The sequence below is a fragment of the Pseudophryne corroboree genome, chromosome 6, assembly GCF_028390025.1.
Source record: "Pseudophryne corroboree isolate aPseCor3 chromosome 6, aPseCor3.hap2, whole genome shotgun sequence".
Classification (NCBI taxonomy): Eukaryota; Metazoa; Chordata; class Amphibia; order Anura; family Myobatrachidae; genus Pseudophryne; species Pseudophryne corroboree.
This window is the reverse complement of record NC_086449.1, coordinates 60,516,846-60,533,834: the sequence shown is the minus strand read 5'-3', so window position 1 is coordinate 60,533,834 and position 16,989 is coordinate 60,516,846. Positions and strand designations below refer to the sequence as shown.

At 46.7% G+C, this 16,989-nt stretch overlaps 1 protein-coding gene across 1 annotated transcript in view; it reads right to left on the bottom strand.

The window, feature by feature from the left end:
* The window catches only part of LOC134936129 (complement C3-like), an 828,079-nt gene that overhangs the window by 155,974 nt on the left and 655,116 nt on the right, over positions 1-16,989 (bottom strand). The window contains exon 27 of the mRNA XM_063931046.1: positions 14,307-14,408. Coding sequence (XP_063787116.1) covers positions 14,307-14,408 — 102 coding nt within the window. The remainder of the gene's footprint in view (positions 1-14,306; positions 14,409-16,989) is intronic.

Below are 16,989 nucleotides of genomic sequence, written 5' to 3'. Positions count from 1 at the left end.
AAGGCAACCGCCCAGGATGAGCCCACCTTTCTGGTAGAATGGGCCTTCACCGATTTAGGCAACGGCAAACCTGCCATAGAATGAGCCTGCTGAATCGTATTACAGATCCAATATGCAATAGTCTGCTTGGAAGCAGGAGCCCCAATCTTGTTGGGAGCCCACAGGACAAACAGAGCCTCTGTTTTCCCAATCTGAGCCGTTCTGGCGACATGGATTTTCAAAGCTCTGACCACCTCAAGAGAATTTGATTCCGCAAAGGCGTCAGTTAGCCACTGGCACCACAACAGGCTGGTTTACGTGAAAGGATGAAACCACTTTTGGCAGAAATTGCTGACGAGTTTTCAACTCCGCTCTATCTGTATGGAAGATTAAATAGGGCTTTTGTGAGACAAAGCTGCCACTTCAGACACCCGCCTTGCGGATGCCAAGGCCAACAGCATGATCACTTTCCAAGTAAGGAATTTCAATTCAACCTTACGTAAAGGTTCGAACCAATGAGAATTGCAGGAACTGCAACGCCACTTTAAGATCCCATGGTGCCACTGTGGGCACAAAGGGAGGTTGGATGTGCAGCACGCCCTTCACGAAGGTCTGAACTTCTGGAAGGGAGGCCAATTCTTTCTGAAAGAAAATAGATAAGGCCGAAATTTGTACTTTAATGGATCCCGCATCCCCACCTGCTTGCTAAAAATGGAGCAAACGCCCCAGCAGAAATTCTTCTGTAGGAGCCTTCTTGGATTCACACCAAGACACATACTTCCTCCAAATACGGTGGTAAACCTTCGCCGTTACTTCTTTCCTAGCCTGAAGCAGTGTGGGAATGACTTCACTGGGAATACCATTTCGGGCTAGGATATGGCGTTCAACCGCCATGCTGTCAAATGCAGCCACGGTAAGTCTTGATACACGCACAGTCCTTGCTGTAACAGGTCCTCTCATAGAGGAAGAGGCCAGGGATCTTCTATGAGTAATTTTTGAAGATCTGGATACCAAGCCCTACTTGGCTAGACCGGAACAATGAGGATGTTAGGGTCTCCTGCTCTGTGCTGCCACGTCGTCATGGCAACCGGGAGACAAGTGCTAGCGGAGTAACCTGAGCGCAGCTGATACTCCGGTTCGGGTCTTTTGCTGTGCAGTGGTTACAGGTTCTGTGCACGGCAGGGGATCCGGTGCTGGTTTTTGTGCTCACAGTCTGTGAGGTCTGAGTGGGGCGTGGACAGCACCTGCTTTATAAACCCTCTTCTCAGGTTAAGCAGATGCTGCTGAATCTTTGTTGGTTAGTTAGTTCCTGAAAGTTAGCCAGTACTGTGTAGCTTTGTATTTGTTGTTGCTTACTGCAAATAGGCCTGGGGATTTGGTACTACACTCTGCCAATCCAGACCTAGCAGTAAGACTGGAGTCAGTCGTTTAACTTGCTGGGGTTCTTTTGCTACTCTGTGAACTTAGCAAGTTTGCGGTTGTATTCTCAGACTTGCCTGCCTAAATCCATTCTCACTGTGCAAGGAGTTCAGGTGTCAGTTTAGTGGCAGTAAGCTGAACCTGTGCACTGCAAGTGAGGATTAGGATTGTGGAGACTCTCCTTGTGTCTATCATTCCATCTCTGACCAAGGAGTTTACTGCCACACCCGTTGGTAACCCTTTAGGGTTTTGCTGTTGCCCTTAGCAACAGCATTTCGAGTTCTCTACGTATTAAAACACAACATCTTGCTTTTCCCATCTGAGCATTCCTAATACTAGGGAGGCACCCAGTTTCTTAGCCTCTGGGCTTCTCTGTTCACTTTGTGTTTATTTTGTTACCCTATCACCTTCTGTGTACATAATGTCATATTCCCCAGTCTGTCTGTGAGTTCATTTGTTTTGGTTCCCTATCCGTTCAGACACCAGTACATTCCTGCAGGCACTGGTGTGCATAACAGTTCAGACACCAGTACATTCCTACAGGCACTGGTGTGCATAACAGTTCAGACACCAGTACATTCCTGCAGGCACTGGTGTGCATAACATATTCAGCAGCCAAATACTCCTGTTGAAATTTTGTGGGAATATAGAGCATATCCCTCAAAATACGTTGCAACAGGTGGTCGATCAGGTGCAGGTCCTGACTCGACAATTTAATGATTTGTCCATTAAAATGCACACCTCCCAGGCCGCTGGCGGAGCTCCCGCAGCAGCAGCACCTTCAGGGGTTAAGGAGCCGAAAGTAAATCTCCCGGATCGTTTTTCTGGAGATCGCTCGCAGTTCTTTTGTTTCAAGGAGAGCTGCAAGCTATACTTCCGGCTTAGGCCTCAGTCTTCTGGGTCGGAGATTCAGCGGGTGGGCATAGTGATTTCCTTGCTACAAGGAGACCCACAGGTCTGGGCATATGGGTTGCAGCCTGACTGTCCCTCGCTTAAAAGTGTTGATGCTTTTTTTATGGCACTGGGCATGTTGTATGATGACCCTGACAAGACGGCCTCAGCCGAGGCTCAGATTTCGATCCTTAAGCAAGGGCGAAGGCCAGTTGAGGTTTACTGTACGGAGTTTCGGAGGTTGGCCCATGATACCCAGTGGAATGACCCAGCCCTGAGACACCAGTACCGAAGAGGTCTTTCTAACCAGATAAAAGACCAACTGGTACAATATCCCTTGCCTGATAGCTTGGATCAGCTCATGCAGTTATCCATCCGGGTGGATAGACGGCTGAGAGAGCGTAGGCTTGAAAGGGAGACCGAGGTTTCCTTCTTTCCCAAGGGAACCTCAGACTCTGAGGAATTTTCCGAGGAGCCTATGCAGATTGGGGCTACCCGCCTCTCCTCGCGTGAGAAGACGCGGAGGAGACAGCAGGGGTTGTGTTTGTACTGTGGGAATAAAGGTCATGTGGTAGTATCATGCCCAGAAAAGCCGGAAAACTTCAGGGCCTGAGGGTGATGGGAAATATCCTGTCAGGCCAGAAGTCAGAATTCGCCAAGAAGATTTTTATCATTCCGGTGACCTTGAAGATCCTCGGTCAAACTGTCAAGACTGAGGCCTTTGTGGACAGTGGGGCCGACGGGGTTTTTATGGACCGCCAATTCGCCCTGAAACACTCTGTTCCCTTAGTACCCTTGGCATTGGAAATTGAGATTTGTGGGTTAAACGGGGAACCATTATCCCAAGGTAAAATTACCTCTTGCACTAGCCAGATTTCTTTGTTTATTGGAGCCACACACTCTGAAAAATTGTCCTTTTATGTGACTGTCTGTACTTTTGCCCCATTGGTGTTGGGGTTACCCTGGTTAAGGGCCCACAATCCTCAATTTGACTGGGTCTCTGGGGAGATTCTTAGTTGGGGTACTGATTGTTTCAGGAGTTGCTTGAGCCTTCCAGTCAGGCTCTCGCAGCTAAGTTTGCCAGGATTGCCAGGGTGTTATGCAGATTTTGCGGACGTGTTCTCCAAAAAAGTTGCAGAGGTACTACCTCCCCATCGCCCCTATGACTGTGCCATTGATTTGTTGCCGAATGCTAAGCTTCCCAAGAGCAGGTTGTACTCCCTGTCACGTCCTGAGACTCAGGCTATGGCAGAGTACATTCAGGAGAACTTGGCTAAGGGATTTATCAGACCTTCACAGTCTCCAGTTGGGTTGGGGTTCTTCTTCGTGGGTAAAAAGGACGGTTCGTTGCGACCCTGCATCGACTTCAGGGAATTGAACCGTATCACGATTAAAAACTCATACCCACTGCCTCTCATTTCGGTCTTGTTTGACCAGCTTCGTACTGCCACCATTTTTTCTAAGATTGACCTACGCGGGTCGTACAATCTAATCCGAATAAGAGAGGGGGATGAATGGAAGACTGCCTGTAATACCCACTCAGGGCATTATGAATATTTGGTGATGCCTTTTGGGCTCTGTAATGCCCCGGCAGTCTTCCAGGATTTCATGAACGATGTACTCAGGGAATATTTGGATAGATTCTTAGTTGTATACTTAGATGACATCCTAATCTTCTCCCATTCCCTGGAGGAACATCGGAAGCATGTACGCTTAGTCCTCCAGAAACTCAGAGACCACCGGCTTGGGGCGAAGCTGGAGAAGTGCGAATTTGAAGTTCAGCAAATCGCATTTCTAGGATATATTATCTCCCCAGAAGGTTTCCAAATGGAGGGTTCCAAGGTACAGGCAGTCCTGGATTGGGTGCAGCCCACTAGTTTGAAGGCGCTTCAGCGTTTCCTGGGCTTTGCGAATTTTTATAGATGATTTATCGCTGGATTTTCGTCTATAGTGGCGCCCTTGGTGGCACTCACTAAGAAAGGGGCGGATGTTGCTCACTGGTCTTGTGAGGCTAAAGCGGCTTTTGCCCGTCTCAAAAGGGCATTTGTCTCGGCCAAGGTGCTGCGACACCCAGATCCAGAGCGTCCTTTTGTGGTGGAGGTGGATGCCTCTGAGATGGGTATTGGGGCAGTGCTCTCTCAGATGGGAGTGTCTGATAATCGCCTTCATCCCTGTGCTTACTTTTCCCGTAAATTTTCGCCTGCTGAGATGAATTATGACGTGGGTAACTGGGAATTGTTGGCTATTAAGGATGCACTCGAGGAGTGGAGACACTGGCTTGAGGGGGCTAAGTTTGTGGTCTCAATTCTCACCGACCATAAGAATCTGGCATATTTAGAGTCAGCGAAGCGTCTCAATGCCAGGCAGGCACGATGGGCTTTGTTTTTTGCTCACTTTAGTTTTTTGATAACATATCGCCCTGGGTCAAAAAAACATTAAGGCTGATGCGCTCTCGCAGAGTTTTGCTCCAATCCAGGAGACCACAGAGGAGCCGTTGCCCATTGTGTCCCCATCATGTATTAAAGTGGGCATTACCCAGGACCTCTTGTCATTAGTCCTTAGAGCACAGGAGCAGGCTCCTCCAGACCTTCCGGTAGGTCTTTTGTTTGTGCCTCCTAGGTTAAGACAGCGAGTGTTCCTGGAATTCCATGCCAAGAAGTCGGCAGGTCACCCGGGTATTGCCAGAACTCGGGAGTTGCTATCTAGGGCGGTGTGGTGGCCCTCGGTGGCTAAGGATGTGGATCAGTGGGTTCGGGCATATGACATCTGTGCCCGAAATAAGACTCCTAGAGGGGTTCCTGTTGGCCCATTACATCCACTATCTATTCCATCTAAGCCATGGACCCACATTTCAATGGATTTTGTGGTGGACTTGCCCAAATCCTCGGGGATGACAGCCATCTGGGTTGTCGTTGACAGGTTTTCGAAGATGGCGCACTTCGTTCCACTGGTTGGGCTGCCATCGGCCAGACGCCTGTCTGAATTATTTATGCTGCATGTTGTGCGTCTCCACGGGTTGCCACTTGATGTGGTCCCTGACCGCGGATCCCAGTTTGTGGCCAAATTCTGGAGGGCATTTTGTTCCGATCTCCAGATTTCTGTCAGCTTGTCGTCAGGCTACCATCCGCAGTCTAATGGGCAGACTGAAAGGGTGAACCAGTCCTTGGAGCAGTTCCTCAGGTGTTATGTCTCCAAGTGTCAGACTGACTGGGTTGCTCATCTGTCCATGGCAGAGTTTGCCTATAACAACGCGGCACACTCTGCTACAGGGATCTCTCCCTTCCTTTGTGTGTATGGGCATCATCCTAAGGCCAATTCTTTTGACCCCCTGGACTCCACGCCTGGTGGTTCCTCTGTGGTTTCGGTCCTTAGAGGTATTTGGAGGAAAGTGAAGAAAGCCCTTGTGTCTGTGTCATTAGTGACCAAAAGGGTTTTTGATAAGCGGAAAAGACCCTGCAGCTTCAAATTAGGAGACTTCGTCTGGTTGTCTACCAAGAATTTGAAGTTGAGACAGCCATCTCATAAGTTAGGCCCCCGGTTCATCGGCCCTTATAAGATCACCAGGGTTATCAATCCGGTGGCATTTCAGTTAGATCTGCCCCGTTCTTTGGGTATCAATAAAACATTTCATTGTTCCCTTTTAAAACGGGCGATTAGTAATCCTTCTTCCAGTGGAAGACCTTCCCCTCTTCTGATACGTGGCCAGAGGGAGTTTGTTGTTGAAAGGATTCTTGACTCCAAGATGCTTCGGGGTCGGCTGTCATTTTTGGTGCACTGGAAGGGGTATGGCCCGGAGGAGCGGTCGTGGGTGCGCAGTTGTGCTCTTCATGCCCCCAGGCTGATACGCTCTTTCTTCTCGCAGTTCCCCGATAAACCCGGTGGTAGGGGTTCTTTGACCCCTCGTCAGAGGAGGGGTACTGTTAGGGTCTCCTGCTCTGTGCTGCCACGTCGTCATGGCAACTGGGAGACAAGTGCTAGCGGAGTAACCTGAGTGCAGCTGATACTCCGGTTCGGGTCTTTTGCTGTGCAGTGGTTACAGGCTCTGTGCACGGCAGGGGATCCGGTGCTGGTTTTTGTGCTCACAGTCTGTGAGGTCTGAGTGGGACGTGGACAGCACCTGCTTTATAAACCCTCTTCTCAGGTTAAGCAGATGCTGCTGAATCTTTGTTGGTTAGTTAGTTCCTGAAAGTTAGCCAGTACTGTGTAGCTTTGTATTTGTTGTTGCTTACTGCAAATAGGCCTGGGGATTTGGTATTACACTCTGCCAATCCAGACCTAGCAGTAAGACTGGAGTCAGTCGTTTAACTTGCTGGGGTTCTTTTGCTACTCTGTGAACTTAGCAAGTTTGCGGCTGTATTCTCAGACTTGCCTGCCTAAATCCATTCTCACTGTGCAAGGAGTTCAGGTGTCAGTTTAGTGGCAGTAAGCTGAACCTGTGCACTGCAAGTGAGGATTAGGATTGTGGAGACTCTCCTTGTGTCTATCATTCCATCTCTGACCAAGGAGTTTACTGCCACACCCGTTGGTAACCCTTTAGGGTTTTGCTGTTGCCCTTAGCAACAGCATTTCGGGTTCTCTACGTATTAAAACACAACATCTTGCTTTTCCCATCTGAGCATTCCTAATACTAGGGAGACACCCAGTTTCTTAGCCTCTGGGCTTCTCTGTTCACTTTGTGTTTATTTTGTTACCCTATCACCTTCTGTGTACGTAATGTCATATTACCCAGTCTGTCTGTGAGTTCATTTGTTTTGCATCCCTATCCGTTCAGACACCAGTACATTCCTGCAGGCACTGGTGTGCATAACAGTTCAGACACCAGTACATTCCTGCAGGCACTGGTGTGCATAACAGTTCAGACACCAGTACATTCCTGCAGGCACTGGTGTGCATAACAGTTCAGACACCAGTACATTCCTGCAGGCACTGGTGTGCATAACAGAGGATCGCCTGAACCTTTGTTCTTCTTATGCTCTTTATCACCTTCGTGAAAGTGGAGGGAACACATAGACCAACTGAAACACCCACGGTGTCACCAGGGCGTCCACCGCTATTGCTTAAGGGTCCCTCGACCTGGAACACTATCTCTGAAGTTTCTTGTTGAGGCGAGACGCCATCATGTCTATTTGAGGAATTCCCCAAAGACTTGTCACTTCTGTGAAAACCTCTTGATGAAGACCCCACTCTCCTGGATGGAGATCGTGTCTGCTGAGGAAGTCTGTTTCTCAGTTGTCTACACCCGGAATGAAGACAGCTAACCGAACGTTTACATGCCTTTCTGCCCAGCGGAAAACATACGTGGCTTCTGCCATTGCCGCTTTGCTCTTCGTTCCGCCATTGCGGTTTACTTACGCTACTGCTGTTAAGTTGTCCGACTGAATTAACACGGGCAGATCGCGAAGAAGATGTTCCGTTGTAAATAGCTCTTAATTCCAGAATGCTTATTGCAGACAAGCTTCCCGGCTTGACCTTTTTCCCAGGAAATTCTTCCCCTGGAAAGACTGCTCCCCAGCCTCTGAGACTTGTATCCATGGACACCAGGATCCAAACCTGGATCCCGAACCTTCGTCCCTCTAGGCGGTGAGAACTGTGAAGCCACCACAGGAGAGATATCCTGGTCCTGGAAAATAGGATTATTTTCCGGTGCATGTGTAGGTGAGACCCGGACCACATGTTCAACTGGTCCCGCTAAAACCACTTTGGCATCAACCTGCTCACCGAATGGCCTCGTAGGCCGCAACCATCTTCTTCATCAATGGAACGTATTGATGGGTTTACACTGTTGCAAATCTGATCCGACTCTGGATCCTCAGATCTCTTTCCACTGGAAAAAACAAATTCTCAACAGGTCTGTATCTAACCTTATTCGACATCCACGTTGTTGGGATCAACAGTGATTCTGGCCAGTTCAGGAGCCAACCACTATGTTGAAGAACTGTCAGAGAGAAACAACGATTTGCACCACTTGTTTTTTGACCTCGCCGTAGTCAGGAGAGCATCCAGTACAGAATAATAATGGCTTTTACTATTGAAGGAAAACCATCATACTGCCATGCAATGACAATCGTGAATAGCAAACCCAGGTAAGCCTAACGTGGAAGAAACCGCACTTAAAACCTCTTTCTCCTTTAACCGATTGGAGATCCCTGCCCTGAGAGATTCCATCTTGTAGTTCAACTTCTTAAATAGAAATTTTTGTAAATGTTCTGACCGAGCTGACTGGGATCAGAAGCACCAAAAAGCTTGAATAACAGCTTTTTTTTGTGTGTGTCTGTGTGTGTGTGTGTGACAGGGACAGCAGGCTAATGTCATGATCCTGACCCAACTCTTGTATGGCGTCACATACTACCTCCCCGTCCAGAGGAGAATCGGTAAGATCTATTTGAAAAATCAGTGAGGGGAATTATCTGGACACCCCAGTACGTCCCCCTTGGGACTCTATTCTTAACTCACTGGTCCATGTCCATTCCAGGACTGACTGAAGAGTATTAGACGTGGTCCCACCATTGTGGGCTCCCGCAAGATAGAACCAGCGACATGCGGTGGATGTGGTAGAAACAGAGGATGATTTCTGCTTCTGCGAACTTGAAAAGGCCGCTGACCTTTTAGCTTTTCACCTTCCTCTACCTGCAAAGAAAGGGAAAAAACCATATCCATCCAGTCGAAATGACTGTATCCTACAAAAATGCGTCACCAACCGTTGTGAGGGAACATAGCTCAAGAAGGTAGACTTACCAGTGGTATCTGCCGAGATCAACATAACAAAGCCATCCCCAAACCAGGTTTCACCTTCATAGGGAAGTACTTCTCGGAGTCACCCTCAGCATTCCATTGGTGAATCCACAACGTTCTCCCAGCTGAGACCGCCATGGAACTGGCCCGCGAACCCAAGAGTCCCATACCTCTTGGAGTCGCACGGCAGTATGCTGCAATGTTTTAGATATGACCCAACTTAAGGAGTATCCCATCTTTCCCCAGGGTAATTATATCGGATGACAAGGTAACCGACCATTTCTGAATACAAGCACTCCCTCATGCGCATGTAATGCAAATATAATCAGAGCATATAATTAAAATATCACTTAGCTTCCTGTATATGATCCTTTGTGACAGGGCCCCGTGCAGAACAGGGGTTGACTCTCACTTTATTCTATCCACGGCGGGAAAAGAATAAACACTCGGACTCCTCATGAGGATTTGAAACCATCTTGTCATGGCTGACCTAGTGCTTTTCAACAGTGCGACCAGCACATGAGAAGGAATAACTTTACTTCAGCATTCTTTGTGATTTTTAATATGAATATACACATTTAAGTACACATATACACACATATATCTGTATATATATATATATTTTATATATTTTTGTCAGGAACAGCAGGTCCCTATTGACGTTAATACGTTCTTAATGTGTATGAAACATGTACTGAATGCCAATGTTGTGGATCTAATCAGGAAACATCTTGGTCGACATAAGAAATAGTATTTGTATCGATATCAGTGAGTAGTAAGTGGGCAAAATAACATTTTTACGACCCCGAGGGGTCTGAGGGAAATAAATTATTAATAATACGCCCTCCACAAAAATTACCACGTCTGTGTTCGAGCCACAGATCTATGCAATCGTACCATACTATATATATACATACAGGTATAGCTTTCTGAAATGCATCACATTATCATGTCAATTTTTACCCAGCCAGATTAGTTGGTGCCGACAGGGTCACCCACACACGTCTGTGTCTCCCATATAGTTTTCTCATTGGAAAAGCATACATAAAGTATAACCTCTATAAATCTGGATAATAATATAGAGGTAAAATGTCAGGTTGGTCTGTATAACAATTGACATAGATTGATTCAGATAATTTTATTAAATAAAATGTTACAAATACCATTTTCATAGGCATTTACTCCCTGCAGACTAATACTTGGCAAATCCCCATTTTGTTGCAATAACAGTTTTAAGTATATTGGGGTAACTTTCAACCAGGTTTGCACACTGTTTAGGAGTGATTTTTGCTCATTTCTTCTGTGATACTCCTGAGTACAGCTTGCTATTGAAGTCTACGGGCTCTGTAGTACTGGGGGGCTACCAGTGGCAGTGCTGTGGTGCACAAGAGAGACATTCTGGGAATATAATTAAGCATTGATGGTGTGACGTGCACAGTTGGAGTCAGGGGATGCTGATGAGCAGAGCTGGGGAGTGGGTGATTAGTGGAGTTCCTGAGGTCTACAAGAGAGACTGGTGCAAGGAACATATATAATGTTAAGTGATGGAGAGCAGGGCCGTAACTAGGTGTGTGCCAATGGTGCCTTGCCCACAGCGCATATGCACTGTAGGCGCACCATCTGGCATCACCACCCGCACGGCCGCTCAATAAGAATAAATCTACCAGGACCCAGGAGGCGCCCACCGCACCGCAGCTTAGCACGAGTGAAGAAACAGGAAATAAACTACAGCTCCCAGCAGCCCTTGCTGCAGGAATCTGTAGTTTATTTCCTGTTTCATCACTCAGTCAGCGTGGTTCCGGCATGTGATGCTGCCCCCGCGCTCTTACTGTTACCGGACCCACAGCGCAGCACTGCAGGAGAGGAGACAGAGGTACAGCCCTCACTGCTGGGAGCGGAGCTCTCTGGCTGTCAGGGGGCGGAGCCAAGCTCAGGCAGACGTTACAGTCAGAAGGCCCACACTCCGGAGGAGCAGAGGTGACAGTAAGTGTGTAAGTCTGTCACTCTCTTCCAGCTCTCTCCTTCATCTCTACCTCTGATTAACACTCTCTCCTCTCTCTTATCTTTCTTATCTCTCCCCCTGTGTAACACTCTCCCCTCTACCTTATCTCTCCCCCTGTGTAACACTCTCCCCTCTACCTTATCTCTCCCCGTGTGTAACACTCTCCCCTCTACCTTATCTCTCCCCCTGTGTAACACTCTCCCCTCTACCTTATCTCTCCCCCTGTGTAACACTCTCTCCTCTACCTTATCTCTCCCCCTGTGTAACACTCTCCCCTCTACCTTATCTCTCCCCCTGTGTAACACTCTCTCCTCTACCTTATCTCTCCCCCTGTGTAACTCTCCCCCCTACCTTATCTCTCCCCCTGTGTAGCTCTCCCCCTACCTTATCTCTCCCCCTGTGTAACTCTCCCCCCTACCTTATCTCTCCCCCTGTGTAGCTCTCCCCCCTACCTTATCTCTCTACTTGTGTAACTCTCCCCCTATCTTATGTCTCCCCCTGTGTAACACTTCCCCTACCTTATCTCCCCATGTGTAACCCCCCCACCTTATCTCCCCCCCTGTGTAATTCTCCCCCCTACCTTATCTCTACCCGTGTAACTCTCCCCCTTATCTTATCTCTCACTCTTATATTTCTCCCCCTATTTGATCTCTCCCTCTGTGTAACTCTCCCCTACCTTATCTCTCCCCCTGTGTAACTCTCCCCTACCTTATCTCTCCCCCTGTGTAACTCTCCCCTACCTTATCTCTCCCCCTGTATAACACGCTCCCCTACCTTATCTCTCATCCTATATAACACTATCCCCTACCTTATCTCTCACCTTCTTGTATAACACTCTCTGCTATCTTATCTCCCTCCTGTATAATCTCCCCTATCGTATCTCTCCGCCTGTATAACACTCTCCCCATAAAATCTCTCCCGCCATATAACACTCTCCCCCACCTTATCTCTCCCCTACTTTATCTCTTACCCTGTATAACAATTTCCCCTATCTTCTCTCCCCCTGTATAACACCCTCTCCTTCCTCCTCGTTCCATCTGTATAACACCCTCTCCTTCCTTCTCTCTACCTCTGTATAATACACTCTCCTTCCTCCTCGCTCCCTCTGTATAACACCCTGCCCTTCCTTCTTTCTACCTCTGTATAACATTCTCTCCTTCCTCTTCTCTCCCTCTGTATGACACCCTCTCCGTGCTCCCTCCGTAAAACACTCTCTCCTTCCTCCGCGCTTCCTCCGTATAACACTCTCTTCCTCGTCTCTTCCTCTGTATAACACTCTCCTTCGTCTTCTCTCCCTCTTTATAACACTTTCTTTTTCCTCTTCTCTCCCTCTGTATAACACTCTTCTTCCTCCTCTCTCTCTGTATAACACTCTCTCCTTCCTCCACACTCCCTTTGTATAACACTCTCTCCTTTCTCGTCTCCTTCTCTGTATAACACTCTCTCCTTTCTCGTCTCCTTCTCTGTATAACACTCTCTCCTTCCTCGTCTCTCCCTCTGTATAACACCCTCTTCTTCCTCCTCTCTCCCTCTGTATAAAACTCTCTCCTTCCTCCACGCTCCCTCGGTATAACACTCTCTTCCTTGTCTCTCCCTCTGTATAACACTCTCTCATTCCTTCTCGCTCCCCCTGTATAACAGCGCCACCTTTCCCCTGGATCTGATGCTCCTCTCCCTCTGCAGTGTCTCTAGGGAGAGACATGATGACATTGGGGTTTATGGAGGAGGCATTCCAGCTCACAGTGCAGCAGGAGCCCAGCGAGTCCGGAGTCAGACCTCCGGTGACCCTTTCCCCACCTGCCGTCAGTCACAGAGATTGGGGTGGTGAGTGATGTGTGAAACAAGAATGTTATTTTATATTTCTCTACGTGGAGTAATGTGTAAAATGGGACTCTACCTGGTGTAAAGTGTGTAAGTGGTGCTACTGTGCGGTGTAATTTGAGTACTGGAGACTACAGTGCAGTGTAATATGAATTGATATTATTTTGCGGTCACACCCCTTCCCCTACAGTTTTGGCACGCGCCTACGATGCGCACTGGCCCTGTTTTAAATATTGGGGGGGGGGGGGGTGCTATTTCTTGCACACAGGGCTAAAATGTCTAGTTACGGCACTGATGGAGAGAATAGTATACTCAGGACTGATATATAACTGCTAGAGTGCTGAAGATACTTGTACCCTCAGGACTGGGATATATAATTTCTAGAAAGCTGAAGATTTAATTTTACGTGTGTAGGGAAAATAGCATTTGATGCTTACTTTTGCCTTATTGTTGAGTACACATACATGCATATAATAGGAAAGTCACCAGCTAGCAAAAGTACTTTAATAAAAGGACACTGTGATCACTAAATAAAAGTAAATGGCTCATGTGTATGGGATATTTATGGTATTTTGCATTACAATACTGTATAAAAGAGATTATATTTTGTTATTTCATTGTATGTGTTTATGTAAGAGATACTGTGAATATTCAGAGTATAATGTATAAAGTATTTTAGGATTTGTATTTTCTACCACATACTAATTAGACAAACACAATGTATTGCATATTTCATATCTCAGAGCTTCAAGTAAAAGCAGAACTTCTTGTCCCTGGGCCATTTGTAGAATCATTTTGATTGGCGTATATTTTAATAATATATATAGTTGGTACAGGTCTATCTACGTATTTATACTGGTATGTGTGTGTATGTGTTTGTGAACATATAAGGTTATCCTGTACACTCAGTGGAAGCCTAGGTACACGCCCCAACAGCTGCCATTGTGAGAGAGGGGAGATAGGCCTGAAAGAGGAGGACTGACTGTCAGAGTAAATATAGAAGTAGAGGCAGGATAAAGTAACTGGGGTGTTTATGCCACACCTAGGGTGTTTGTCGGAGCCGTGCTGAGGGAGGTGGAGCTGCAATGGAGGTGGGTGATGAAGAGCAGCACAGATACGGGGCCAGCCATAAAAGGGACAGGGCCCAACAGGGAGTCGGAGATTAAGGTGACCCGTCTCCAGAAACTTTAGCACTATAAAAAACATGATTTTGGGTGTGTACACACTCTCACAATATCTCAATAAAAAATTGTGGCTCATGATTTGGCACATAATTGTATAGGTGTGTTCTCTGGTTACAAAAAGAGAATAAACACAAGATAAATATCTAATAGGTGGTCCAATAGGGGCAACGGTGGTAGAGCAGGCTAAAATATTCTCTGTAAAGCGCTGCGGAATATGTGCACGCTATATAAAAAACTGTTAATAAATAACGTCAAGTAACAATGTTTCATCCACTTACACCAACGTACTGATTACAGGTATTCTCACTTTCCAGCATAGCGATGAGGACGAAGGCTGTGAGTGTAGACTCCAACTCCTTAGCTTCCTTTGTTATCCCTCCCTGTGTAAGACAGATAAGCACACACTGTGACAAACATGTAGCTTTATAATGGAGACATGAAATTGCCATGACTGTGTAACATAAACGGCACCAAGGTTTAGTTTTCACAAGTCTCCTGTCTGAAATAAAATAATTACCAGTTTACCACACATATTATATGTACAGCTGCTGTTATCACTTTTCACATACAGACTCCCAGTTACCATCTGTGAAAAATAGTAATTCAAAATATCTACTTACACTGAAGCTGCAATCAGACAATCTGAGTATTTAAAAGTAACAGAATATTACTTCCACTGTCTACAACCGGGAAGACTGTGCGTGTGTGTGTGTGTGTGTGTGTGTGTGTGTGTGTGTGTGTGTGTGTGTAGGAGGGGCGGAGGGGAGAGCAGCGGGACTGGGCCCCCTCAACAAGAGTGGGTAGAGGTCTGCTTCCGCCTCTCTGCGCCACTGAAAATGCCCCTTTTTATCCTTCATTTTCCTTTTAAGTTTTGAGGTATCTAGTCACACGGGGACAGTTACCATGTAGCTATTCATATGGCAACATCACAGTGTAGACACTACAATGTAGACATGGTTGAACATGTTGATAGATACCATGGGGTATATGCAATTAGCGGCGAATCGCGGCAATTTTTCGCCCGTTTTTTAATTTGACACAATTCGCCAGTTGAATTCCGGCAGGTGGGTGCCGAAATTCAACATATTCAATAAAAACGGATTCGACAGTCCCGCTGTCGAAAAACGGCCGATTTGACGGATTTTGATCCGATTTTTAAAAAATGGGGAAAAACAGGAAAAAAACAGAAAAAAAATTGCGTGGGGTCCCCCTCCAAAGCATAACCAGCCTTGGGCTCTTCGAGCCGGTCCTGGTTCTAAAAATCCGGGGGAAAAACAGACAGGGGATCCCCCGTATTTTTAAAACCAGCACCGGGCTCTGCGCCTGGTGCTGGTGCAAAAAATACGGGGGACAAAAAGAGTAGGGGTCCCCCGTATTTTTTACACCAGCATCGGGCTCCACTAGCTGGACAGATAATGCCACAGCCGGGTGTCACTTTTATACAGCGCCCTGCAGCCATGGCATTAAATATCCAACTAGTCACCCCTGGCCGGGGTACCCTGGGGGAGTGGGGACCTCTTCAATCAAGGCCCCCCCCAGCCACCCAAGGGCCAGGGGTGAAGCCCGAAGCTGTCCCCCCCATCAAAGGGCTGCGGATGGGGGGCTGATAGCCTTGAGAAAATTGAAAGAATATTGTTTTTTCCAGTAGTACTACAAGTCCCAGCAAGCCTCCCCCGCAAGCTGGTACTTGACAAAACTTTAATTGAATATACTTTTGTCGAATTGCCGCATTTGTACCATTGCAGAAAAGTCGAATTTGTCAAATGTCGAATTTTAAATTTTGAAAGTCCGTTTTTTTGATGAAAAGTACTGAATTGCATTGACAATTTTTTTTGGCGAAAAAGTCCAATTTTTCGACTTTTTCGGGAATTCGACTGCAATTGCATATATCCCCATGTCGACATCCTCAGAATGTCAACATGTTCACAACTGTCGACATCTAAAATGTCCCCATGTGAAATGTCAACATTCTCAGAAAGTTGAAGGCTAAGCTTAGGTGCTGCCATTAGGATTAGATATAGTCACTAGGAGGAGGTTAGGGTTAGGCACTAGGGCGAAGGTTAGAGTTAAGTCTAGGGATTATGGTTAGGAGGAACCAAAACTACTGGTCTCATGACCACTGGGACTCTGATGCTGAGCTGGAGATTCTGCAGCCGCTGGCAGCAGGTAAGTGACTGCTGGGCTATTAGTGACATTAGGTCATCCTTTTGCCATGTCAACATGTCATCTATGTACACATGATGAATGTCAACATGGTCACTGTTGACATGCTGACATGCTGCATGTCAACATTTCAACCATATCGTCATTCTCATGTTTACTTTATGCACATGGTCATGAGAACTGTTGACCTAACATACTGTACCACACCCTACTATTGGTGATTAGTGGTTGAGCACCAATTTTCAACCATCACATCCTACTTGCTTGAGGTTAAACTATGTACAGCACATGCCGGCTTGTCCCCATACTTCAAAACCCAACATATAACTTAATTCTAAATAAATAATGCCACAGACCAAAATGTGGTCATCATTTATTTATAACAAGTTAAACTAAATGGTGGCAGAGGCAGAAGGAGGAAGGCAGATCATAATATACCATTAAAGCTCTGCCACACAGTGGCGTCAATGGTGTAAAAAAATGGGTTCAGTGGGCTGCAACCTGCATGCATAGCTCAGAGGGATCCACGGGTCTTCCATACCATGCCTAAAAGGAGACCCATATGGGAAAATGGAGTCGCTGGCCTCCAGAAACGGCAGAACACCACTGTACAAAAAAACATACCTGCAATGCCATCAAGAGGTTTGTGATTAGCCATACCCAATTAACCACAACTGCAAGAAGAAAGAAATTCAAAGAGGGAGGAACAAAAATAGGATTTTAATTACCTACCGGTAAATCCTTTTCTCTTAGTCCGTAGAGGATGCTGGGGTTTCATTTAGTACCATGTATCGATGG